We start from the raw sequence: 26,014 nt of genomic DNA on the forward strand, positions 1-26,014 counted from the left end.
AGTAACGTTTTAAGCAAAAAGTTTATTCAAAAACGTAGCGAAATATGTAACGCGTTTTTACTAACGAAATGTAGTATCAGAACTCAGTGTGCACATAGTACGCTATACATTTGAACTGTTGTTCCTGCTTTCTGGGACTATTTATAAACACCGTACTTGGGTTTGTAAAAGAAAGTTATAAGCGTAGTGACTTGCCCTAAATGAAGGGAGTAATCAACAGCTCTCGTTGTGAAATTCGTGGGCGGCTCTGAAAAGAGCCTTTGTTTAAGAGTGTATGGTATGAGAAGAGAGTTTAGCCGCCGAAGCCGTAGAGGGTGCGTCCCTGGCGCTTGAGGGCGTAGACCACGTCCATGGCCGTGACCGTCTTGCGCTTGGCGTGCTCGGTGTAGGTGACGGCGTCGCGGATCACGTTCTCCAGGAAGACCTTGAGCACGCCGCGCGTCTCCTCGTAGATGAGCCCCGAGATGCGCTTGACGCCGCCGCGCCGCGCCAGGCGCCGGATGGCCGGCTTGGTGATGCCCTGGATGTTGTCGCGCAGCACCTTGCGGTGCCGCTTGGCGCCCCCCTTGCCGAGCCCCTTCCCGCCCTTGCCTCTGCCAGACATGCTTGCTCCGCCCGCACACCACACTGCGCGCCGCCAGCCCCGCCGGGCCGCGGTATAAGTGGCGGGGTCCGACCTGGTTGAGAACTGCGGCGGGCGCCGAGGGGGCGGGGGCACGCCCGCAGGCTCCGCCCTGCCTCGCTCGCTGCTCTCCGCTCCCTCCGCTCCCCTCCCGCGGGCCGGCAGCCGAGCCGGGCGTTCGGCCGCTTTCTGCCCCGGCGCCGCCCGCCCCGGGCCTCGCCCTCAGCCGCGGCCTCGCCCGCTCGGGGGCTCCCGCCCGGCGCTCCCCGCGCTCGGGGCTCCCCGCGCGCTGCCCCCGCTCGGGCTCCTCCCGGACTCGGTCCCTCCCTGTCCCGGCCGCGCCCCTGCGGACCGTGGGGTCGGGTCCGCAGCAGCCCCGGGGCTCCCCGGCGCGGCCCGGCCCTGCCCAAGGGTCTGCGGCAAAATCCGGCCAATCCCGGGCCCTGCGCGACGACTCCGCCCCGCCCTCATCCCCCGCCCGCCCACCGCGGTTCCGTTCCGCGTTGGGCGCCCCGGGCGATACTTTTGAAACACACAAATCCGTGCCCGGCTGCTAGAGGCCTTTCTCAGGCAGAGCGAAATAATCTCTGCCTGCCTTTCCCTATCCGACCTCCAGCTTCTTCTTATCACTGAGTGTCGCGCTTGGTGGGACGGAACTGCTTAGCCCTCATGAAATAGCTTTTTCCTTTTAAAATGTTCCGTAGCATTTCCTTCACGTGGATGAGAACGCCTTAGGTTCACCAGCGCGCACACGCACATACACGTTTGTCATGCCTTATCCTGTATGGAACCATTGCGAGTAAAGGTGATAGCCTGAAGGATTCTTCCAGAGAAGGGAAACAACGTAAGGAAATAGTCAAGCCGTCATGGCTGGGATGAGCTCTGCTGGGAAGCAGGAGACCCGTGCTTGTGAGGCCCTTTAATATTTAAGGGAAAACAGAGCGTATTTATAGTAGCCTTGCTCTAATCCTTGGTTTACCTCCTTGTTAAATATATGTCAATTAAAATAGTAAAGCAACTTATTTTTTTAATGGTTAACAACAAACTACAGGACTGTTCTAATTTTACTTTTATGGGTTAGGGCAGATTTATACAAACTAGTACACTTTATTTCCTGACACAGAAAACATTCATCCAATTTTCACTGAGATTAAACACATTTGTGTGGGGCAAGGGAAGTGTTTTAGGTGTAGGTGGGGTTTTCTTTTATGTCTTTTAGCAGCACAGATTTTCCGAAATTTTTACTACAGCACTAGTAAATATTTTAGTGATTTAAAAGAGCAGTAATGAAATAAATAGATATAAGTTTTCAAAAAGTGTGAAAAAATAAAAATATTTTTTGTGTGTGCATTTTGTTTTTGTGTCATTTGTTTATTTTTCATTACAATTGGCATTCATTCTTCATATTTTGAGACTTCTTTCATGATCACCATTTAATGTTATTATTTGGAAAACAGGGGAAATGTTCAGTGGAAACCACAACACGATCCTGAATCTTTCTTATTTATTAATTGTAATAGGCCCCACATTTCTGCGCTAACAAGTTCATCTGTTTCTTTCCCATTCCCGTTCCTGCATTCCCAGAAAAGTGAACTAGGCACAGGTGCCAAAAGAGAGAAAGAAGAAAAAAATTTGTCTCACTCTTTCACCTTTTCTAAGCACAGAGACAAAAACCAGTGTCGTGCTTTTGTTTGTTTGATTTTGTTGGTTTTTTATATCTTTGTTGTTAGCTTTTATTCTTTTTCCATTTCTTGTCTCACCAGACACAATCTGGTTCAAGACACTTCAGATGACTTTTCTGAAATTGTGTAAATCTGTTGATGTAATCAATGTTATCATTTAGACAAATGTCTGACTAGGAATTGTGATGACAGCCTTCAGGGAAATGTCATAAACCTTTTGAAATTCTTTTCTTGATATAAGGTCCCATTGGCTTTCCAGCTTAGTTGTCACCTTAGAAACATCACCAGTCAGCTTTCTATTTGATTCCCATGTTTAAAATGATGAATCTTAACATGAAGGGATAGATTCTTTCACACATTGGAGTCAGCATCAGGTCAGACAGTAAAACACTGCATAAGCCTCTGATATTTACCAAGCAAAACCAACAGCAACTGCACAACCCAAGTCAGAACACTATGAAGACATCTATAGGAATGATGGACACATGAAGCAATTATGGAAATTTATTCCAGGGAGGAGACAGGATGCAAAATGATCTCCCCTGCAACAGCAAACACCTAAAGGAGCTCCATGAGGGTCTCGGGGAAGCTGGGTGAGGTCCACTTTACCAGTACTTTACCAGTTACTGTACGGTAACCATTAAATATTACTTATAATGCACTTTAAAAGAATATAAGAAAGAGAGAAAGAAAAAGAAGTGAGAAAGAGAAAGAAAAGGTGTGTGTGTGCGTGTCTTCAGAATGCAAGGTACCAGAAACTGGAAGTGCTGTAGGCCTCAAAATGCAATGTATTCTCAAATTTCTCTTCTGTGGCCTCCATGCCATTTTTTCCAGGGCCATCCAGCCTCAGAAACTTTGTATCCTTTGTATCCTTGAGAACTTTCTATTTGGGCAAAGAATAAATATTCCAGAAGTTACAGATATCTAAAAATGTATAATATGTGTATTATGTCCTTACAGCATGTAATCAGTATTGACTACTTTGCGTTAAGCTGGCTGTTCATTTTATTTCTATGAAGGCTGCACTTGCTTTGCAACTAAGTCTTCACAAACTGCACTCATCTGTCTAAACAACCAGTGAAACAGCAAGACTTGGCCTTACAGTAATGCTGACTGTTAAAAACGTCAGGTGTTCCATGCAGAGTTGTGGTGATACTTTGTCTACTGAAATTTCTGTACTGTATTGTCCTGTATTGAGATTATCAAAGTACCCTCAGATAATAAAACAGTGATATCCAAATCATTTTCTTTGGTACCTGTATCATCAACTCTTAGACTTTTCTCTCCTGAAACTGGAAAGGTCTAAATCCGGGTAAATGAGCGTCATTTCTTTTCTGGAATTGTGGCTTTTCATTTCATTATAAGCAGAATAAAAATTCTGTGTCCCTCTCAGAAGAGCTGATGGATAGATAAAAACGCACAATGAAGGAAAATAGCATTTGATTTCAGCAAGCAGCATACGTTGATTAGGGGAAAGTAAAAAAAAAAAAAAAAAAACCTTTCTTAAATGTTTCATACAGTATATATCTAACTCAAATTGTGGATAGCATTGTTCTTTGCTCAGAAGTCCTCTAATCTTGGTGTGACAATGATTTTAACACTTAGTTGGTTGACTTGAGCAAAGTAAATAGAAATTTTCAAATACTGTGTATCATGGCATATGTACACTGTGGATCTTATCTTCTCACAAAGTATCTGTAGTCTGAATTCATTTTAAAAATATTCAGCACTCAGCTTATTGCATTGGTATCTGAAATGCGCTGAAAGGCTTGCACTTGATTAGTGGCCCTTCCTGAATGGCTGTTGCACTGAAAAAATCCTTCTGTATTTCATCGCACTTCTTATACTGTCTTACACTCTGCATCCCTGTGGCACCGCACCTTGGGACTTCATTTTTTGTTTAAAATTTGAACACTGAAAATTCTTTCGTGCCCTCTGGAACAATTACCTCCCTAGTGGCCTCACAGATTGAAGCTATTGCAGGCCAGAATTTTTAATAGCTTTGCTGGATCAGTGTGCTTGGGATAACATGCAAAAAATGCAGAGAGAAGATGTCTGCAACTATCTCAAATATTCATAATAGGGCAGGTATGCAAAGAAATGTCAGAACGGTCTTCAGAGATGTAGAGTGATGGATCAGGATAAGCAAGTAAAGAAAGCAGTTGAAGAGGATATACAGCAGACGAACAGCTTTGTGAACATTTTGACTGTACTTCATCTCCACATGTGCATCAGTGTGTTTAGCACAGAGGACTTAGCACAGCATGGTACCATCATTGCTGACGTATAAACATGGGGTGATCAGGCCAGGACAAACACATTCTTTAATACCCTCTGGTTCCATACTAGCAACTTGACACAGTTCGTGGGTGTACAACAGTCTCCAAGACAGTTCTGGAACTGAAGCCCTATGCTGTCACTGCATGGTGATGGATAGTCCTACATCTGTTATTAATTATTAAACAATGTTATGAGAAGAGGGGAAAAAAAGGGAAGGAAAAGCACCCAATACTGATGTGTTGTTGCAAAACACAGTGCAAGAACATACAAGGAAGGGAAGGCAATCTTATTTTAAAAGAAGTGATCTCACTCACACACCCTAAACACACAGACACTCCAAACACCAAGCAAGTTTCCAAATGGGCAGGGCAGGCTTGCTTGCAGGGACAGGCAGGACCAGGAATGCTAGCGATGTGCCCTCAACAGGTCCCAGGAGGGGCAGGTCTTGCGCTCACTGCAGCAGGGCTGGTGTCTGAGTGCACCTCTTGTGCAGCTAAAAAGCTACCTGACATTCTGTTATTTTCTCTTTCTGGCACATAAATCCGTTAAAATTCACTCACTGACCAACAGCTGAAAGCCTTATTGCTCCGAGACTGATTGTTATCTTCCTGTCATCTTCTCTCAATTGCTTTATAGTCCATCCCTTGTTTTATGCTGTGCTTTTTTCTAGCAGCCTGGATATCCCAGAGAAACTACAAGCAGATATTTTGGGATCTTGATTATCTACTGTATAGGTGCAATTGTCTACTTCTGTGCTTATAGCTACTTTTCTGCTCAATCTGGTGCTAGCACACACGCTATTTCCAAAGTTCTTGGAATATGTATTTTTTCACATCTCTGAGCAAATGTGAATTCTTTCACATCTATTTCAGCTATTAATGCTGTGTCAGTACTCACAGGAGTTCTGAAGGCCACTGCTTTTCCCAAGAAAACATAAGGCTCCAAAGCTCAGCAGCTGCTGAATGGTGAAGTGGGTGGAGTGCATCCCATGTAGCAGTGCTGCATCCTAACCCTGCAACATCACCCAGGACATTTCTGCACGGAAGTTGAGAGTTTTCTTTCACACTGGAAGAGGGGTGCTTAAGGACTCTGCCACAGTGCAGTCCTAGGAGCAACAGCTGTGCCCGGATAAAGGAGATTACGAGGCAAGAAATGTCTCATCTGCTAACTTTCACATTACCAAGAGGGTTCTAAAGGGTACTGCTTACAAGCACAGTTATTTGTATTTGTACTGTGGTATATTGTCCTAACCTTTTGAAAAGCACAGAAATGCTTGTTAGACCTAATTTTAGAACTTCCAGGGCAGTGTCTATTTTTCATATAGTTTCAAAACACTAATAGAACTGTTTGGTAGTTAGAAGAACTTGGGTTTCAAGGCCAAATTATCACATTAAGCTTATAGTTCTCAGCTTCCAGCTGTTCTGATCAAATGGTTTTTTTACTGCATTGATTTATATACTGTGTTCCACAGTAGGTTTTTTTTATTATTAGTCATTATGCCTTCAGTAACAGCTTCTCATTTTACTGTGGCTTCCTATTAACTAGGAAACAGTGCTTCCTAGAGTTTAATGTATGAATAATATGGAAATACAGCAAGTGTTTGCTCTGTGCCTCAACATTTGTATATCTACAACATTGAATATGCTTATGTTGAGCTGAAGAGACAATGTAACTTTAAAGCCAGAGAGAAGAGAGGGCGGAAAATGCAACAAGGCAGAACAGCCCAGGGTGGCAGAGCTCATATTCAGGCTTCACTGTTCGTAGTTACTGAAGACTGGAAACAAAAAAAATGACCCATTTATGTGAGGAAGCCCTTAAGAGGGATTTGCAAATGAAGAGAATATGATAGGCTTTATCTTCCCCTACTGGCTTGCAGGAACACAACCATACAACCTCCACGTAGATTTTACATTACAATGGTGAATGCAAATGAAAGCTTTATCTCATTTTTTCATATGGATAAAGCCTTTGCTTAGATCTTTTTCTGAACTAATAAATGTCTGAGGTAGAGCTGATTCATGTATTTTGGTTTGAGAAAGATATTTTGATCAGTTCTTCTTCTATACATTTCTGATAAATGAGGACTAATTTCACCAGAATCTCAGTGGTTATGGTTTATCTTAACCATTGGACTGATTCATCCAAGCAATGATTTGGTCCAAACCGTGCCAATAAAAAGTTGTGGATCACTCACTGTGGATGGAAGAGCAACCAGGAACAGTCTCAGTCATATATCTCACTGAGCAATTAAAGCCACATGCAAAAGCACTTTACATGTTAACCAACAATCAGAATGCAAAGCAACAGCAGTTTGCAAGCCAGTCCTCTGCACACAGCCAGCTTCTACCTGGCAGCATTTGTTAGGTCCAGCCCTCTCCTAAAAAAACCTCACAGAAAAGTTCCCTTCTATTTAGGAAATCTTAGCATTAAGTTACCTGTGTGTGACTTGGTACCATGCAAATGCTAAGTCAAAAAATCTATAGCAAATTCTGTTGTTTTATGTTGCTGCTGTGTTTGAAGGCAAACTTCTTACCAGATTTATTATGAATCAGACTTAACTGATATTCAGGTTTTGAAGTTTGATAGAAATCTATCAATCCCTAAACTAATATATCTCTGGTCAAAATACCTAAATATTCCTATTACTAGTTCTTATTCATGTATTATGAAAGGAACCTCTCTTCTACCTAGATCTAATTTGTTATTTTGTAGTTGCTCTCTTACAGTTAAATGATTTAACATCATATGCAAACTCACAGGATTCCAGACAGAAATTATCACTTATGTAAGGAGGGAAGAGCAAAGCCTATTTCATAAGCTACAGTCAGTCCACCGTGGTTCCCCATATCACCACTACAACCATCTGCAACTGACATCAAAATCCATTGCTGGTCTCATCCTCTGGTACAAGCTGACAGATTATTATTGCCTTTCTAAGGTTTAATCACAAAACTTCAGGACCCAGCATTACAATTACAAAAATTACAAGCTCACCTTTCCTGCAAACCCTTTTACTTCCTTCTCAATAGATTGTGTGTTAGTGTTTATCATCATTTATACAGGTCGCTCTCACAATGGGAGAGAAAATAATCCTTTATTTATTAAAAGTCCATAGTCTTTAAAATAATAGAAGAAAACTGATAAAATTTAAAATCAATAAAGCCTGCCTCGTCTTCTCAAAATTTTTTGAGCATGCAAAAAAGATTCAGCATTTTTGCCCAAATTGCTATTTTCACTGCTGACTTACATAAAATACTCAATACCCATTACATAGTAAAAATGGGCATTAGTTGACACAGTTTAATCTTATAACTGAGTTTAATGCTAAATATATTTTGACAGACAGAGATAAATAGACCCCTTCTCTTGGTATAACAGGCAGCAACAGGAAATGAATTGTATTTCACTAAAACTCATTTCTACAATCACGTCAGAAATTATCTACTGCAAAAATACGTTCCAAAAAAAGACAAGTCTTATGCCATAAAGTAAGGGCGGGAGAGGGAAATCAATAAAAAACACTGATTATCTTACTTCCCAAAGCAGTCTTCTGAGATTCCTTCCACCCCACCCCCCCACCCCCCCAGCTTTAGTGCGCCAAGAGTGAGTACTAGAAAATGGCTGAAAGCAAGAAAAAGGCAAGGGAAACAAAATGGTGCATCAAGGAATTTGATTGGTCAGATTTTGCTGCAGAATCCAAGTTCCTGAAACAGAGAAAGGAATCTTTCCTGAGAAGAAACATATCACCAGCTAGCAATAAATAAAAAGAGCCTAGAAAGCTTAAAGTATGAGGCTTTGGAAAATATTTATTTCCTCTAAGCAATCCTCCCTACTTTCTTGTTTATCCGCTTAAGCGAAAGCTGAATTGAACTCAATCCAACTGCTTCTTACAGATACAGCTGCTCAAGTGCAGCATTGCAAAACCGAGACTTGATTTCCTGCTTGAATGGAGCAGAAAGCTCTCTGAATTGCACAAAAGGCCTACTGCATTGAAAAAGAAATAAAACACCATGGAAATCCAGAAGGAGTTCTGGAAATAGTTTTTTTGGGTGCTAAGTCCAAATCTATTGAGTGGGAGGGCAAGGGTTTGTGCAGGTGAGCACAACAGTCAGGGAGAAATATTTTCCTGGAAGGTCTACAAGTGCCACTGAATACAACAGGTGGGTAAGAGTCTGCATTTAATGATATTCTGGACACGACATCAAGTTATGAATCGTTAATATTCCATGGGAAAAACACTTTGTGCGCTGAGTGCAGCAAATATTTTGGGGGAACCTAAACATTCCCAGGAAAAAATTGATCCAGATACACATCCCTAAGTATTCAGACCCAGAACCATGAAGGACGCCCCAAGTGCGTCTCAGAGAAGAGATTTTCTAAAAATTTTGGGTAACATTTGGAAACATTACCCAAAACAAGGGGTAACGTTTTTCAAAGTTACCCACCCTACGTTCCCACTGCCCTTCACCCAGCTCTGCAGGGAAACATCACATTTACCTCGGGAAAAAAAAAAAAAAAAATTATACCCTGAGAAGACCGATATCGCTCATGATAGGGACATTCAGACTGCGAGTGATAAAGAACTGAGAAAATTACTGACAGAACACCCGTCATTAAAGGGCAGAAAAGAAACGTTGCTGCTTCAAAAATAAGAGATCTAAAGAGAAAAAGCATTTGAAAAATGAAACACTCTTGCTACTACCAGAATAACTGTTAGTGGTACTATCAGAAGAAAATAAAAGTACTTGCTGTGTAACAAGGTGTGTTTGCAATTTACTAACCTCATAACACATCGTTACTAACAAAACAAAAAAAAAAGCTGTAAATACAAAGTTGCATTAGTGCATTCCTGATTGCTTTTAAGAGCAGACAGCAAAGAAAAGAAAACTAGTTTCACTTTCAGCCTGTGAAAGCCTGCAAAAAGAACATCTTCATTAATGGTTCAAAAGCAACTTGACTGATAAAATCTATGAAAAGATGCATCCCTTATTAACGGAAATTTGTCGAGTAACTACCACAGCAGGAATTCATCTATACTAGTTTAGTGCCCTCAACACAGAAAAAACGTCTTATGTTGTTTGGCACTTACCTCACAAGAAACGTGTTTTGGCCCCTGAAAAACTACCAAAAATGCAGGAAAGCGCATCTTCTACTATATAAGAGTTTACAGCTCTTTTTAATGGCCATGTGGTGGCTCTTAAAAGAGCCTTTGGGTTTTCGAAAGTCAAAGATCCTTTTGCTAGAAGCTTAAGCGCGCTCCCCGCGGATGCGGCGGGCGAGCTGGATGTCCTTGGGCATGATGGTGACGCGCTTGGCGTGGATGGCGCACAGGTTGGTGTCCTCGAAGAGCCCCACCAGGTAGGCCTCGCTCGCCTCCTGCAGCGCCATCACGGCCGAGCTCTGGAAGCGCAGGTCGGTCTTGAAGTCCTGCGCGATCTCGCGCACCAGCCGCTGGAAGGGCAGCTTGCGGATCAGCAGCTCCGTCGACTTCTGGTAGCGGCGGATCTCGCGCAGCGCCACCGTGCCGGGCCGGTAGCGGTGCGGCTTCTTCACGCCGCCCGTGGCCGGCGCGCTCTTGCGGGCCGCCTTGGTGGCCAGCTGCTTGCGGGGCGCCTTCCCGCCCGTCGACTTACGCGCCGTCTGCTTCGTGCGCGCCATCTCCCCCGGAGCAGCCTCCCGGCACTGAAGGACAAGGAGCTTTGGAGAAAGCGGCTGCGGGACCCGCTATTTATAGACCCGTCCGCGCTGTGATTGGCTGGCGGGACGGCGCAGATTCCATTGGTCTGCGGCGGGCGTTTGAAAATCCCGCGCTGCGGGGGGAGGTAACGGCCGCGGCCCGCCCGCAGCCCCCCCGCAGGGCCCCGGCTCTCGACCCCCGCGGCCCGGCCCCGGCCCCCCTCCCCCCCCCCAAGTCCCGTTCACCCCGGGCCGCGGTCATCGCCGCCTCCGCCCCGCGCAGCCCGGATCCCAGCCCCAGCGTTGAGCCCCCCCGACGCATCCTGCGCGACCCGCGCTTTGATACAGCGCTCGCTGTCGTGGTTGCTTTCCTCAGGCGAAGCCTTTTTTTCACTTCTATCGTTCCCATTTAATTTCAAGCGCTGATGGTCCCCTTCGTTCCCCCGCATTTTTATTTTATTTCATTATACAGACGGGAAAACGATCTGCCACACACTTGGGGTATCCCCGAGGCTCGTTAAAATGATACTTTTTTTCTCTGCATTTTGTATCTTCATCTCTCTGTGGCGCGATAACCCCCTTGAAACAGCGTTGCCTTGCCGAAGGTCGCACAAACGCGGCTTAACCCCCATGGAGTACCCTAAGTAAACAACCCGCTCGGCGGCGTTCGGCCAAGTCGCCTGGGAAGAGCAGCTGATGTTTAAAGGGGACGGCGGCATTTTATTAGAAATGGTTTATTTCATACCGGAGGGACAGAGACTACCGTGTGTATCTCTATAATTACCGAAATCCAGAGTTGAGATAAATACCCTAATGAGAAAACAGGAAAAATATGTAATAGTTTAGAACTTGAATTTCAGTATGATATTATCTTTATGGATCTACCCTTTCAAGAGCCCAGTTGTCACGTACAACACAACCACTAAAAATCCGTTTTTGTCACACGCAAAGCGTGTTTTTTCCCCTATTAATCAGAGCATCCTGATCTGGAAAGCAAAGTTAATACCAAATAGCAGTGCCACTCACCGAAACGAGCAAGTGTGAAACACTCTTTTACTGAAAACGTGGGTGGCTCTGAAAAGAGCCTTTGGGTTAAAAACAGGATCCGCGGCGCTCTACTTGGAGCTGGTGTACTTGGTGACCGCCTTGGTGCCCTCGGAGACGGCGTGCTTGGCCAGCTCGCCGGGCAGCAGGAGCCGCACGGCCGTCTGGATCTCCCGCGAGGTGATGGTCGAGCGCTTGTTGTAGTGCGCCAGGCGCGACGCCTCGCCGGCGATGCGCTCGAAGATGTCGTTGACGAAGGAGTTCATGATGCCCATGGCCTTGGACGAGATGCCCGTGTCGGGGTGCACCTGCTTCAGCACCTTGTACACGTAGATCGAGTAGCTCTCCTTCCTGGTCTTTCTACGCTTCTTGTCGCCCTTCTTCTGGGTCTTGGTGACGGCTTTCTTGGAGCCCTTCTTGGGCGCGGGCGCGGACTTAGCTGGTTCCGGCATTTCACGGGTCTGTCACTACCTGTCTACCGCAGGAACGACGTAAATACAATAGCGGCGGCGCCTCTATTTATAGGGGCGGTATGCAAATGAGGCGGCTCAGGATTGTTCTCTCCCATTGGGCGCTCCGGGTCGGTGATGTCAAAGCCATTCACGGCGCGCAATTGGCCTGTGCTGCATCGCTGCCCCCATTGGCCAACTCCGCAATCGCAGCCTCCGCCAATCACAAGCGCCACGGAACCCCAGAAGGAAGGGATAAAAAGGCCGGGTGGAAGCCTTTGCTCTACTCCGTTGGATTTCGGCGCTTCTCTGTTCTATTCTGGGGGCTCTGCCGATTTCGGAGCTTCAGCCGAAGACATGTCTGGGCGCGGGAAGCAGGGCGGGAAGGCGCGGGCCAAGGCCAAGTCGCGCTCGTCGCGGGCCGGGCTGCAGTTCCCCGTGGGCCGCGTGCACCGGCTGCTGCGCAAGGGCAACTACGCGGAGCGGGTGGGCGCCGGCGCCCCGGTGTACCTGGCGGCCGTGCTGGAGTACCTGACGGCCGAGATCCTGGAGCTGGCGGGCAACGCGGCCCGCGACAACAAGAAGACGCGCATCATCCCCCGCCACCTGCAGCTGGCCATCCGCAACGACGAGGAGCTCAACAAGCTGCTGGGCAAGGTCACCATCGCGCAGGGCGGGGTGCTGCCCAACATCCAGGCTGTGCTGCTGCCCAAGAAGACTGACAGCCACAAGGCCAAGGCCAAGTAAAACCGTGGCAACAAACAACCCAAAGGCTCTTTTCAGAGCCACCCACATTTTCCTAAAAAGAGCAGGAACATCTAAGTACAAGTACTGGGATCACTTGTTTCTTTAGAAACTGATCTTATGTAACTGGAAACTTGTATATATGGGGAGTTCTTCTAAGCAGCAATTTTGTATTTAGTGAACCAGCTCTGTTCTGCAAGTCCCTTCAATTTTATTCTCTAACAAGTTACTCAGTACTACTTCTCCTAAAAATTAATAAAAGGTGGGGGTGGGGGAGAGAGAAAACCATCCCCGAGCTCCGTCCCTGGGCGCGCTGTAAGGCGAAGCCGAGCCCAGCCCGGGCGGGCACCGCGTGGTTTCCGAGGGGAAAAGCCCCGCGCAGCCCCGGGGGCGGGAGGGGGCGTGGCCGGGTCCGGCCAATGAGGACGGAGCGCGCGACTTTCGAACCCGTGGCGGGAAGGGGCGCTCTGCCTGCTTGGTCGCGCCTGGTTCTTCCCCTTGGCTTTGGTGTGTGTTTTTTTCCTGCTTGGTTTTTTGGTTTGTTTGTTTTCTTTCAGAAATTTATGCATGCTATGTACTGCTACTAGGGCTTTCAGGCAACACTGGCAGATCTGTAAGTTTCTCACCGGGATGCTATCCCGCAGCTAACACGGGTTTAGCTTCTAAAGGACAGTGTGGGCTGTTCGAGTATGTGATATTAGAAATACAATAGAGGTAATGGAGGATCACGAGTTCATGCAAAATAGACTAAAGGGTACTTTCCCACACCGCATAAATTCCTATGCACGTTAGGGGATTGTTATGTACCTGTCTGGGCTGAAACTGATGTATCAGGTCTTGTTGGTTTGCTCTTTTCTGTTTTCTCTTTTCCCCTCCGACAGCGTGGCTGGCTACTAAAGGTGCTCTTGGGTTTATCTGCAAGTTTTCTCTTCTGATATCCTTACGTCTTCTTGGGCCATTTCTTGTCTTGGCTGCTTTGGGTCTCGCTGCCTTGGCTAGATTCTTTGCTGCTACTGCCTTCTGTTGGGGCTTGGCAGCTGCACTCACTTAAGGCTCTTGGCCGCTTTCCTGACGGCAGTGGGCGCGGTCTTGGACGCGCTCAGAGAGAGGATTAAAAATGGGGGAGGAAGATAAACAAGTGAAGTCAGCCAGAGGCTGGTATCCGCAGGGAGGAGCCTCTCCGCCATTCGTGCCTCGGGGATTCTGCCCCGCTGAGGCTCTGTGTTTGTCCGGAACAGATATGCATATATTTTTCTTCCACTGTAATGGACACTGTATGTCCCGCTTTGTCAGGCAGATACAGGCAAAGCAATATATATTTTTTTATTCAGTAGTGTTTTATGTGCAAGAAAATAAAGCTGTCCGAAGGAGAGCCTTGGAATGCAAGGTCCGGAAGCTGTGGGAGGCTCTGAGTGAGTCTCCGCTGGGCTGAGTGAGGGCTGGGGGAGGTTTTTCTGTGTTCTCTAAAAGCGCCTCTTGAGAAAGAAAAGGAGGAAAACAGCGTGCTATTCTTTTCAGCGTCCTCCCTCAGGAGGCGGAGGAGCGGGTCACTTGTGGCGATGTGTTAATCTGTGATGCTCTGAAGTGTTGCTTGGAAACATGATGACAACTGCGGGGTTGTTTTGAACCGGTTATTACTTAATCAATGCCCAGTTTTGTTTCGTGATTTTTTTTATTTTTTTTTTTTTTTACTATTTTTAAGTCCTGTATTTTTGGAGGAAAAAAAAAAAGTTAGGTGTGGTTCTCGAAAGTTGGACTTTGAAACCGTATTAATTGCAGGACTATAGTTATGCATAAATTCGAGGTTGGAACAAGGTCTAAAACTTTCAGATTTTTTAAATATAATCTCTGTTTCTCTTATATGGTGTATTAAAAAGAATTCCTGGTGGATGCTTAGTATGGGGGTGGGAAGCGATAAGATTGACTTGAAGGAGAGCATTCATTTGTAGAAAGTGCTGATTGGGCCTTTTGGGAAAAACAAACAAACAAAATTTTGAAACTGAGGCCTCTTAGATTTAGTTTTTACTTAGGAATCATGGTGTGAGGAGGGAGTATTTCTCTCTTTTCACAATCAATGCTCACGCTGAGGTGCATGACAAGAAAGCCTCTGTTTTGCTTGTCTTGGAAGTTTAGAAAGGAAGGATATTTTTCCCAAAAAATATTTAAAACATTCCTTGAAAACACACGTATTCTGACACTGTTTTCAAATGACATTTGACTTGGTTGAAATGTAGTCCAAAATAGAATTTTTCTGTTCTGTTCACTAAAAAATATTTCCACTTAGTTGTCATAATTCACCAACTAATATTTAGTTCTTTGCCTCACCAGCCATGCTTTTACCTTGCGGTGGTGTAAATAAACATCATGGCTTTGTTTCATAATACTTTATGACTAATATTCTATTTTATGTGCCACCAAAGCACGCCATGGCATTTTACAATTAATAATTATTTATTTAAGGCATACTCTGACCTATGTATCCCAAATGCCCCTATTCTACAGCTAAAACATAACTGGAATGTTTTTGTACAACTACCAGCTATACTTTCTCTTCCTTGTTTTTCTTGGCAATCCATATTTAAAATGGAAAGACAATATGTTCTTCTGCCTCATGTTAACATGCTTCATTTAGGTTAATATAATTTTTACCCTTGTACAATAGTTCCATAAAAGTCATGGATATTTTAAATTAGAAGAGAGAAGTGGATGAGAACAGCTATTTATGTATGGGATGACACTTCAAGAAAAATAAAGAAATAAAATATTTAGAAAAATCAATTCATATGCAGAATTTCTATTTTATTTGGATCCCTCCCAAAATGTCTTTCCTAGCTATTCAGCCAGCCTAAAGTATTGACCTATTTCTACATAAAAGAGGAAACCTGTTATTTAAGAATGATTCATCACAGGTGTTGGTAGTCATGGGAAAAAAAAAAAAGACATCCATAGACATATCTGATCTTTTGACTTTTAAGTCATATCTTTATGCTTTAGAGCATAAGCATGTATAGCATAGCATAGGTGATGCCATCTCTCAGATAGCCTGGCCTCAAAGCGTGTTATTCAATCTGTAGTTACTTTATAGATCCCTGTAGTCACTTCATAGATATTTTTTCCATAAAGATAGTAAGCAAAATGATATCAAAAAAGAAACCATACTCAGTTGCATTTACTACTTTGTAGACAAATAAGGAAAACAATGAAGGAATAAAAGAAAATTGACATTTTGGTTAACTTTACCAGAGTGACAATAGTGCACGGAAAAATTCCTCAAATATTCTTTCCTTCAGAAAGATTTATTCATGCTTTTCTTAAAAAAGACAGTGCTTGGTTGCTCTGTAACATGACTTCTTTGTGGATGGCAAAAAGATCTAATCCAAATTCCCTTGCTTCTAAACACTCTTCCATAGTTCTAGAGGAAGGCGTGATTTTTTAAAATTTATTTTTTCCTGCCTTTCAGGAGGAGATGTTGCTTTGGGCTATGCTATTTACTAAGTATGTTGGCAAGTTAGAGAATTCCCCCAATTCTAACAAAAAATAATGGAATGAATTGTCTGTTGTTGAGGGTAAGTCCATGGAATTGTGTAAACCTTATTTAATGCTATGACCAAGTGACAGTTTATACAAAGAATAAATACTCATACATAGATCTTAGAAGATAGATCATAGAATAAATACTCAGTACATATATCTTTTCATAGATTCCTCTCAAACCCCTTTGCTCAAATATTTAGCTCCTTTAGGACCTTTCTGCAGCCACACATAGCAAATTAAAATATAATCAGCTAGAAATATCTTACAAATCTGGTGTAATGAAGAAACTTTCTGAATAATATCGTCAGTATATTTCTGTTTGTGAGCCCTTGAAAACCAACCTGCTTCGACAGCAAAGGGGATGAAAACAAATTATTGATATTACTAATTTCTCTGAGATATATGGTATGGGCTTGATTGGCAAACAGGAAAGGAAATCATGTGACTTCATTCACTCAGTAATTTCAGTCAGTGCCTCTGAATTCAGGAAATCTGAATGGGAGGATTGGGGTCCGGAAGCCAATTTGTAGCTGCACAAGCACAGCAGGAAATCTGCCTTTGTAGGTAAAAAATATACGCTCCGAGTGTATCCAACAGTAACACAAAAGGCAGATCGAGGTAATAAAACGCAGCTAACGCATCGTGCGTCTTGCTGTACGCTTGGCATCACCGCAGGTTCTCCCTAGGATCGCTGTAGCACTGCCGGGCGAGGGGGGGTCGCGGTGCGGGGCCCCTGCCCCGGGAGCGAGGCCCCAGCCCCGGCCCGCCCCGCGCTGCAGCAATTTCTGGCCAATCCCGCCCGGGCAGGAGCTGCCCGCCCTCCTCCTCCTCTTCCTCCTCCTCCTTCCTCTCCATCCTTCCCCTCCTGTTCCTTGCCCCCCCGCCGCTCTCCTCCCCGGGTCGTTCTCATCTCAGTCACCTCCCGGCGGGGAAGGCGAGCGCCGAAGGGCGAGGGGGGGGGCAGCCTCCTTCCTCGCAGCAAAGGGAGCTGTTAAAAGCAGCCCGTGCTTTGAATGCTTCTCGTGTTTCTGGGATCGAGTGTTGGTCTTATTTAAACTGCATTTTCTTTGTATGGCGGCTGCTGCTCTGGGTAAACAGCCAAGGAGCACTCAGGGTTATCACCTTGCCCTGTTACAAAATATTGGTTTGATTCTGCAGCTGAGAACAAACAACGCACAAATCTGCTCGATAAACTGCTTCTGTGAGGAGTCTGTCGTCATTACAACGTTTTCCCCCATGGTCATTCTGTATTAGAAAACTTGAAGTCTGACTGTACTGTGCAGAAACAACCATACCATAATAGACAGGCCATAGTGGACAAATCTTTTCCTTTCCGGATGGCGTTTCTATTAAGAAATAGTAGGAAGAAAGGCACTTCTTTAAGAATTTGACTTTTCAAGTCTGCACTCTGCATATGAATGATACTGCTCTGATACATGGGGAAGAATTTCAGATAGAAACCAACTCCTTCCCTCCTGCTACAGATGCTGCAGCTTTCCTCTGTTTCTTTTGCTTGCCCATGTGGTTTGTGAGAGAAACACAGAAATGCCTGCAAGAACCAGCAGGAAGTGTTCACAGTTATGCAAACAGCTGCATTCCTCGGTATTTATTTCTGTATAGGGGAGAGATGGATCCATCCTCAACTTTTCAATCACCACATTCAGCTCTTCCTTCCTTGGAAAAAGACCAGGGAGACAGGGAGTCCATTTGTTCAAGGAAACCTGCAATGCTTAGACAGCTCTTTAGGCGTCTGTAACCTTTTGCTTGTTAACTAACTTTAGATGTTAAAGTAGACCTCACCGAAATTGACAGATTTAACTAATAACATTATAAACAGTAAAGGAGATAAGTAAAACCGTCTTCACCCAATAGTAGTCTATGTTCTGAAATTGTCCTAGTCTCAAGTAGGTCCTTGTATGGAAGCCATTTCAGACCCTTAAATCATCTTTATTACATTTCCCAGAACTTTCTTTTCCAATTCCACTACACTTTAAAAAATTATTTTAATTTGATTTTGAACAAAAATGTACACAATACCTAAGGTGCATCTATTTTACAAAATGTTACAATGGTACAAAGATAGAGTATGCTCTGGTTTGCTCTCTGTTGCTCTTCCAGTGATTCTTGACATTCAAGTTATTTTTGTTTTAGTGCTTCTGAGCATTGAACAAATGATTTATTTAGCTACTCGTTAATTGTCTGCAGATGTGACAGGATTTTTTTATTCATCAGTAATAAGCGCATGCATACATTTTTTTAAAATATCAAAACTTGTTTCATTCTGTAATAAGTTGTTGCATGCTGTCCCTCCCTATTGCACCTTTACCTTCTGGTTACACGTTACTTCCATGGCAATAAGCTATCACAAATAAATAAATAAATAAATAAATAAATAAGACAGGCCAGCACAGGTGTTTTTTTAGCAAGACTTATAAAGCTCTGTCAGAAACGGACCCCATTATTCCTGGGATAGGAGCTGTCATGATCCCCACTGCACAAGTGTTTCTAGTTTCTGCATGGAGGGAAATGACTTTGAACACAGAAGTGGTGGTCTTCAGCACGCAGATGCAGGTAGAGCCCAGAGGCAAATTCACACCTGAGAAAAAATGATACTCTGCACTTGGATAGGCAGACCCATAGGGAGCTGTCAGTCCAGGTGCCAGGTCCAACAGGTTAGTCCACCTGAAGGAAAACAGATTTGAGGGCTAAGCTGACCAAAACTTAGACAAACCAGCAATAATCTAGAAGCATATTGAGCTGCCAGGCTCAAACTGCAGGATTCTCCTTTAATTGATGGGTAACCACCAGCTTTGCCAATAGACCTGTCTTCAGTTTCATGGAAGATGACCTGTGCAGAGGTGTAGGAAGATGACCTGGGCAGAGACTGACATTTTCAATGCTCCACATTTGTGGGGTGAGCTCCTTTATAATAACAACTAAACATGTTTCCTCAACACCCCAAGGAGAGTAGATATTTGGAAAAAAAAATATGTTGAAATTCACATTATTTCAACAGTCTTCTTGAAGTGTTGGTTGTCTTTTGGGAAAGTCAGTAGTATTAGTGGGAACAGCAAGGTGTGTGATTGAGAACTGATGCAGAAGGGAAGAGGAGTGCTATGATCTGCTATGACATACAGGAGCAGAGTTGCTGTATCTCTCCTTTCCTGCCCTCTCCCAGCCTGTTCCAACTGTTTTCCCTGGCTGCCTTGCCACATCTGAGAGACAGCTAAAGCCTCTTCCAACTGATGCTGCCTGATCAGGAAGAGAACAGAACTGATTACCCTCCCCATTCTGTTCTGACTAACAGGGAAAGCTGACCTATAAAAATGACAAATAGGTAGTTCATAGCTTAATAACAACTTGTTGGGGTCTATGAGTACCAAACTCCATACAAAAGAACCACCAGGAGTGAAACACTGGGCATGGAATACAGGACCAATATGTCACATTAGGAAATATTTAATCCATCCAGGAAAGTTTAATACTGCATTTACTGACAACTTAATTTTGGAAGATACTAATAATATAAAATAACACTGCTAACTTCTCAAACTTTATGGAAGTCCTGAGAAGAAAGACCCCAGAAAGTCTAGGGGATGTGAGAAAAGTTATTCAGTCTCATGCTACATGGTTTAACAAAATGGATACAATTTCATTGCTTTTTATAGTACTCTTACACTAGAACAGGAAAATGTGAGAAAGACTGAGAAGCCTAGTAATGGCTAATATATGGTTACGTTCAAGAAAAAGGAATGAAAAAAGACAAAAAGGGAAATGCAAATACAGTACCTGAAAGGAAAAGAGTCTTGAAATTAACAAGAGAAACAAACAAACTATTTATGATCAAGATTATAGAAGTGGAGACCCTTTAGGGAAAAAAAACAGTAAATATATAGATACATACCCAAACATGGGATATATGGAGACCTTAATACTGTAACTAACCAGGCCTGACAAAGAATAGTATTGGAAAGAAATAAACGGTATGTTGTCAACGTCTGGAATACAAGTTAATCGATGATTTTTCAAGAACACAGGACAATACGCCTAAATGTATATTCCCGGTAAGTATAACTAGGAAGATAGAGGGCCAAAGTAAGGCAGCACGTGTGCGCATTCGGGGCTCGGCGGCTCCGTACCGCCGTGCCCTCAGCCGACGGCGCCGCAGCCGCTGCGTGCTGCCGGGGGACCCCCGAGAGAACCCGCGTCCTCTGCGGCGGGACAGCCCGAAACGCAGCGCTGCCGGAACCTCTCCGGACCCCTCAATGGAGCAGCAACGACGAATGGAAGGGCACCGCAAGCCGAAGGTACACCGAGCCAACAACGGGAATTTTTAACCCGAGCGCGCCTGCAGCTCCCCCCGGTCGGGGCCCTTTGTGTGAGCGCCGCGAAATGGCGGCCGTGGCGGAGCGCGAGGGGGGGAGCGGCGCCGCCGCCGCCATTGGCTGGAATTTGCTGCAGAGCCGCGGCCGCGGGGCCCGGCTCCCCGCCGGCTGCGGGTAACGCAGGGCGGGCACCGGGAGACTGGAACGGGCCGAGCGGCAGAAGGGTCCCCGCCGCGCCCGGGCCGGGCCGGGCCGAACTGAGCCGAGGCGGCGGCGGCGGCGGCGGGGCCGTCGCCTCCCGGAGCCGCCGCGCGGCGCCCGCCCCCTCTCGCAGGCGCCCCGGGGCGGAGGCGCGGAGGAGAGCCCGCCCCTGCCCTGCCCCGCCGCAGTCCTCAACCAGGTCGGACCGCCGGCAATATAGGCGAGCGCGGGCGCCCGTTCCCGCCACTCGTTGTTGAGGCAGAGCGCGGCAGCAGCATGTCCGGCAGGGGCAAGGGCGGGAAGGGGCTCGGCAAGGGGGGCGCCAAGCGGCACCGCAAGGTGCTGCGCGACAACATCCAGGGCATCACCAAGCCGGCCATCCGGCGCCTGGCGCGGCGCGGCGGCGTCAAGCGCATCTCGGGGCTCATCTACGAGGAGACGCGCGGCGTGCTCAAGGTCTTCCTGGAGAACGTGATCCGCGACGCCGTCACCTACACCGAGCACGCCAAGCGCAAGACGGTCACGGCCATGGACGTGGTCTACGCCCTCAAGCGCCAGGGACGCACCCTCTACGGCTTCGGCGGCTGAACTCGTCGTAGGTTAGGACTCGCTTTTACCAAACACAAAGGCTCTTTTCAGAGCCACCCAAGCTTTCAAGAGAAGGGCGTTAATCACTGCTCAAACATGTATTCTTCGTGGTGTCGTGATACGCTATGTTGGGGAGGAAGGGAGAGTAGCTGGGTTTTCCTGTCTTTATCCGGGACCATCCCCCCCGTCATCAACGCCCCGGTCTTTGTCCCCTCTCCGTTTTAAGCAGGAGGAAAGCTTGCAATCAGGGACGGGGAGCTGCCTCTCTCGAACTCTCCAGCAACGAATGCGCGGGGAACGGTTGGAAGGCTTCACTCGAGGGAAAAGTTCCTCGGCTCCAGCTCTGTTCTCTACTGGCAGCCGCTTCCCCTCTGCCAACGGTCCGACATGGGGTGGGGGCGGTGAGGGAAGGAAAACCAGGGTGTGGTGGGCAAGCTCTACTGTGAGAGCCGCGTCTCTGCTGCCGCCTTCAGAGCAGCAGCCTCAAGCGGGAGGCTCGTGAAATGGCGGGGCTCTGTTTCCTCCCGTTGGCTCAGTCCGTTCTCTAGGCGGGGGGACGAGAAGCAGCCACCATCGCTTGTGGGGCCCCAGGGACAGGGGAGGAAGGAAGCGGCACGCCCTGCGCAAAACCAGCTTCGCTTACTGCCCTCCTCCCGCTCGCTGCCTGAAGGGATGCCGGCTCTCCGGGCTCGTCTGCCACTCCCTCCCCTCCATCCCCCCCGGGCGGCTTGAAATAAAGAACCAAGGAGCGCCCCCCCACCACACGGGGGGGGGGGGGGGCTCGATCTAAACGCAGCTTGTGGTGCCGATCCCTCCCAGCTCCTTTATTTCCGACCGTCGGAAAAGAGCCCTTGCACAGATCATCGCGCGCCTGCCACGAAAACGGAGATTCAGCTCTCTCTGGTGGGCGTGTGGTGGCTCTTAAAAGAGCCTTTGGGTTTGGTGGTCACGGTGCAGGAGCCTCAGGCGCGCTCCCCGCGGATGCGGCGGGCGAGCTGGATGTCCTTGGGCATGATGGTGACGCGCTTGGCGTGGATGGCGCACAGGTTGGTGTCCTCGAAGAGCCCCACCAGGTAGGCCTCGCTCGCCTCCTGCAGCGCCATCACGGCCGAACTCTGGAAGCGCAGGTCGGTCTTGAAGTCCTGCGCGATCTCGCGCACCAGCCGCTGGAAGGGCAGCTTGCGGATCAGCAGCTCCGTCGACTTCTGGTAGCGGCGGATCTCGCGCAGCGCCACCGTGCCGGGCCGGTAGCGGTGCGGCTTCTTCACGCCGCCCGTGGCCGGCGCGCTCTTGCGGGCCGCCTTGGTGGCCAGCTGCTTGCGGGGCGCCTTCCCGCCCGTCGACTTACGCGCCGTCTGCTTCGTGCGCGCCATTTCCGATCTGAGAGCCTTTTCTTGGCAAAAACAAGGGCAAGTGGTGCCGGCTCCTATTTATAGCAGCTGTCCCCTCCTCCTCGCCTGGGATTGGCCGACAAGCGATGCATTTAATTGGTTAACTCGGAGCATTTCTCAAGCCTCACGGTGCGGTGAAGATGTGCTCGGTCCCATTCATTTCTAAAGAGAGCCATTCGTACTTTTTTCAACATCTATTTCCTTGCCTAGTAGGAAGGATTTTTTTCTTCCTTTTTCTAATATTTACTTTTGTGTGTGTGAATTGTCGTTATTGTATATTTGTGTACATGGCAAGAAAATATAGAATGCATTTAGTGCAAGAACCATGCACTAGGATAAAAATCTTTGTTGTTAAAATTCAAATAAAACTCGATTGGTTAGGAAAAAACTTTCTTAGCCATAACAATAAAATGGAAAACAGTAAGGTGTTTATTACTTCAATTTTTCAATATAGATATGAAAAAGCATTGATTTCCTGTCTTGTAAACCTGGAAAATGTTACGTGTTTATCTGCTTAAAGGCTTGTACAATATAAATATAGAAGAAAAAAAGTTTAAAATAAGTAAATAAATAAACATACGTCCTCTGCTTCACTCTGTAAGGATATTTTTACTGCTCTTCGGTAGCAGACTTCTTCCAAAAGTTAGATGAGGAACACTGGAACATTATTTAACTCTGAGCGTGACCAATAATAAAGAGAAATAGTTTCAAAGAAATGTTTCTGAAAGAACAAAAGCCGAAATGATGAAGCCTAGGATTTAACGATTAAAGAGCAATAGCCGGAACACAATAGGGTTAACGCGGGATTTTCAAAATGGCCCAATGAGATCGGTCCTGCCCGTCAGCCAATGGAGAGGAAGCGAGAGGTATAAAAGGGGGTCGGGCAGGGTTGGAGCTCAGTGCTCGCCTCGTGCGGCTTTGTTAAGGTCTGAGGAGGACGCTGCGGGATGGCGCGCACGAAGCAGACGGCGCGTAAGTCGACGGGCGGGAAGGCGCCCCGCAAGCAGCTGGCCACCAAGGCGGCCCGCAAGAGCGCGCCAGCCACGGGCGGCGTGAAGAAGCCGCACCGCTACCGGCCCGGCACGGTGGCGCTGCGCGAGATCCGCCGCTACCAGAAGTCGACGGAGCTGCTGATCCGTAAGCTGCCCTTCCAGCGGCTGGTGCGCGAGATCGCGCAGGACTTCAAGACCGACCTGCGCTTCCAGAGCTCGGCCGTGATGGCGCTGCAGGAGGCGAGCGAGGCCTACCTGGTGGGGCTCTTCGAGGACACCAACCTGTGCGCCATCCACGCCAAGCGCGTCACCATCATGCCCAAGGACATCCAGCTCGCCCGCCGCATCCGCGGGGAGCGCGCCTGAGGCTCCTGCACCGTGACCACCAAACCCAAAGGCTCTTTTAAGAGCCACCACACGCCCACCAGAGAGAGCTGAATCTCCGTTTTCGTGGCAGGCGCGCGATGATCTGTGCAAGGGCTCTTTTCCGACGGTCGGAAATAAAGGAGCTGGGAGGGATCGGCACCACAAGCTGCGTTTAGATCGAGCCCCCCCCCCCCCCCCCCGTGTGGTGGGGGGGCGCTCCTTGGTTCTTTATTTCAAGCCGCCCGGGGGGGATGGAGGGGAGGGAGTGGCAGACGAGCCCGGAGAGCCGGCATCCCTTCAGGCAGCGAGCGGGAGGAGGGCAGTAAGCGAAGCTGGTTTTGCGCAGGGCGTGCCGCTTCCTTCCTCCCCTGTCCCTGGGGCCCCACAAGCGATGGTGGCTGCTTCTCGTCCCCCCGCCTAGAGAACGGACTGAGCCAACGGGAGGAAACAGAGCCCCGCCATTTCACGAGCCTCCCGCTTGAGGCTGCTGCTCTGAAGGCGGCAGCAGAGACGCGGCTCTCACAGTAGAGCTTGCCCACCACACCCTGGTTTTCCTTCCCTCACCGCCCCCACCCCATGTCGGACCGTTGGCAGAGGGGAAGCGGCTGCCAGTAGAGAACAGAGCTGGAGCCGAGGAACTTTTCCCTCGAGTGAAGCCTTCCAACCGTTCCCCGCGCATTCGTTGCTGGAGAGTTCGAGAGAGGCAGCTCCCCGTCCCTGATTGCAAGCTTTCCTCCTGCTTAAAACGGAGAGGGGACAAAGACCGGGGCGTTGATGACAGGGGGGATGGTCCCGGATAAAGACAGGAAAACCCAGCTACTCTCCCTTCCTCCCCAACATAGCGTATCACGACACCACGAAGAATACATGTTTGAGCAGTGATTAACGCCCTTCTCTTGAAAGCTTGGGTGGCTCTGAAAAGAGCCTTTGTGTTTGGTAAAAGCGAGTCCTAACCTACGACGAGTTCAGCCGCCGAAGCCGTAGAGGGTGCGTCCCTGGCGCTTGAGGGCGTAGACCACGTCCATGGCCGTGACCGTCTTGCGCTTGGCGTGCTCGGTGTAGGTGACGGCGTCGCGGATCACGTTCTCCAGGAAGACCTTGAGCACGCCGCGCGTCTCCTCGTAGATGAGCCCCGAGATGCGCTTGACGCCGCCGCGCCGCGCCAGGCGCCGGATGGCCGGCTTGGTGATGCCCTGGATGTTGTCGCGCAGCACCTTGCGGTGCCGCTTGGCGCCCCCCTTGCCGAGCCCCTTCCCGCCCTTGCCCCTGCCGGACATGCTGCCGCCGCGCTCTGCCTCAACAACGAGTGGCGGGAACGGGCGCCCGCGCTCGCCTATATTGCCGGCGGTCCGACCTGGTTGAGGACTGCGGCGGGGCAGGGCAGGGGCGGGCTCTCCTCCGCGCCTCCGCCCCGGGGCGCCTGCGAGAGGGGGCGGGCGCCGCGCGGCGGCTCCGGGAGGCGACGGCCCCGCCGCCGCCGCCGCCGCCTCGGCTCAGTTCGGCCCGGCCCGGCCCGGGCGCGGCGGGGACCCTTCTGCCGCTCGGCCCGTTCCAGTCTCCCGGTGCCCGCCCTGCGTTACCCGCAGCCGGCGGGGAGCCGGGCCCCGCGGCCGCGGCTCTGCAGCAAATTCCAGCCAATGGCGGCGGCGGCGCCGCTCCCCCCCTCGCGCTCCGCCACGGCCGCCATTTCGCGGCGCTCACACAAAGGGCCCCGACCGGGGCTGGACGGCGGGGGGGGGGGGGGGGGGGAGGTGCGGCCGCTCTCGGGTTAAAACCTCATCGTTCTCTAAGGAGAGTTGCCTTTTCTTATTTCTATTTTCGGGGTGCGTGTACGTTCTTGTGTGACTGTGTGTCGGGGAGTTATCTGCTTTGTATCTGCCACATCTCTGTATGATGAAACATAGCTCTTGTTTGCTTTTACGGGACTGTGGTGCTGGTGATGGAACAGGTTTGTGTTTGAAGTTAATGTACCCATGGAAATATATACATTCCTTCGAAATCTTTTAAGAATGTGTCACTCTTCGCTCACTTTCATGTTCATAGTCTTGCCAAATAGCTACACACTGTTGATACATAGTATCGCCAAGTATTCCCTTTGCTTTTTTTCTTCATGTTTGTGC

General features: G+C 48.0%; 6 protein-coding genes across 6 annotated transcripts; 3 read left to right on the plus strand and 3 right to left on the minus strand.

The window, feature by feature from the left end:
- Window positions 1–13: 13 nt before the first annotated feature.
- On the minus strand, window positions 14–25,207 carry LOC121063867. Its single transcript, XM_040544774.1, has 5 exons — window positions 24,865–25,207; window positions 22,116–22,538; window positions 11,403–11,743; window positions 9,834–10,281; window positions 14–837 (listed from the first exon to the last, which is right to left on the minus strand). Exons 1-5 carry the CDS (start codon window positions 25,169–25,171, stop codon window positions 293–295), a joined length of 2,064 nt encoding a protein of 687 aa, XP_040400708.1. The 5' UTR covers window positions 25,172–25,207; the 3' UTR covers window positions 14–292.
- Window positions 11,075–11,815, minus strand: LOC121069442 (histone H2B 8). Its single transcript, XM_040555647.1, has one exon. The coding sequence runs from the start codon at window positions 11,754–11,756 to the stop codon at window positions 11,376–11,378; it is 381 nt and encodes a 126-aa protein (XP_040411581.1). The 5' UTR covers window positions 11,757–11,815; the 3' UTR covers window positions 11,075–11,375.
- LOC121069357 (histone H2A-IV) lies at window positions 12,003–12,773 on the plus strand. Its single transcript, XM_040555482.1, has one exon. It carries the CDS (start codon window positions 12,111–12,113, stop codon window positions 12,498–12,500), a length of 390 nt encoding a protein of 129 aa, XP_040411416.1. The 5' UTR covers window positions 12,003–12,110; the 3' UTR covers window positions 12,501–12,773.
- LOC121069474 (histone H4) lies at window positions 20,834–21,241 on the plus strand. Its single transcript, XM_040555722.1, has one exon. The coding sequence runs from the start codon at window positions 20,834–20,836 to the stop codon at window positions 21,143–21,145; it is 312 nt and encodes a 103-aa protein (XP_040411656.1). The 3' UTR covers window positions 21,146–21,241.
- On the minus strand, window positions 21,961–22,518 carry LOC121069362 (histone H3). The gene has a single exon (XM_040555495.1). It carries the CDS (start codon window positions 22,516–22,518, stop codon window positions 22,108–22,110), a length of 411 nt encoding a protein of 136 aa, XP_040411429.1. The 3' UTR covers window positions 21,961–22,107.
- Window positions 23,227–24,041, plus strand: LOC121069377 (histone H3). Its single transcript, XM_040555519.1, has one exon. The coding sequence runs from the start codon at window positions 23,484–23,486 to the stop codon at window positions 23,892–23,894; it is 411 nt and encodes a 136-aa protein (XP_040411453.1). The 5' UTR covers window positions 23,227–23,483; the 3' UTR covers window positions 23,895–24,041.
- Window positions 25,208–26,014: the final 807 nt, after the last annotated feature.

This window comes from Cygnus olor, chromosome 1 (assembly GCF_009769625.2).
Source record: "Cygnus olor isolate bCygOlo1 chromosome 1, bCygOlo1.pri.v2, whole genome shotgun sequence".
Classification (NCBI taxonomy): Eukaryota; Metazoa; Chordata; class Aves; order Anseriformes; family Anatidae; genus Cygnus; species Cygnus olor.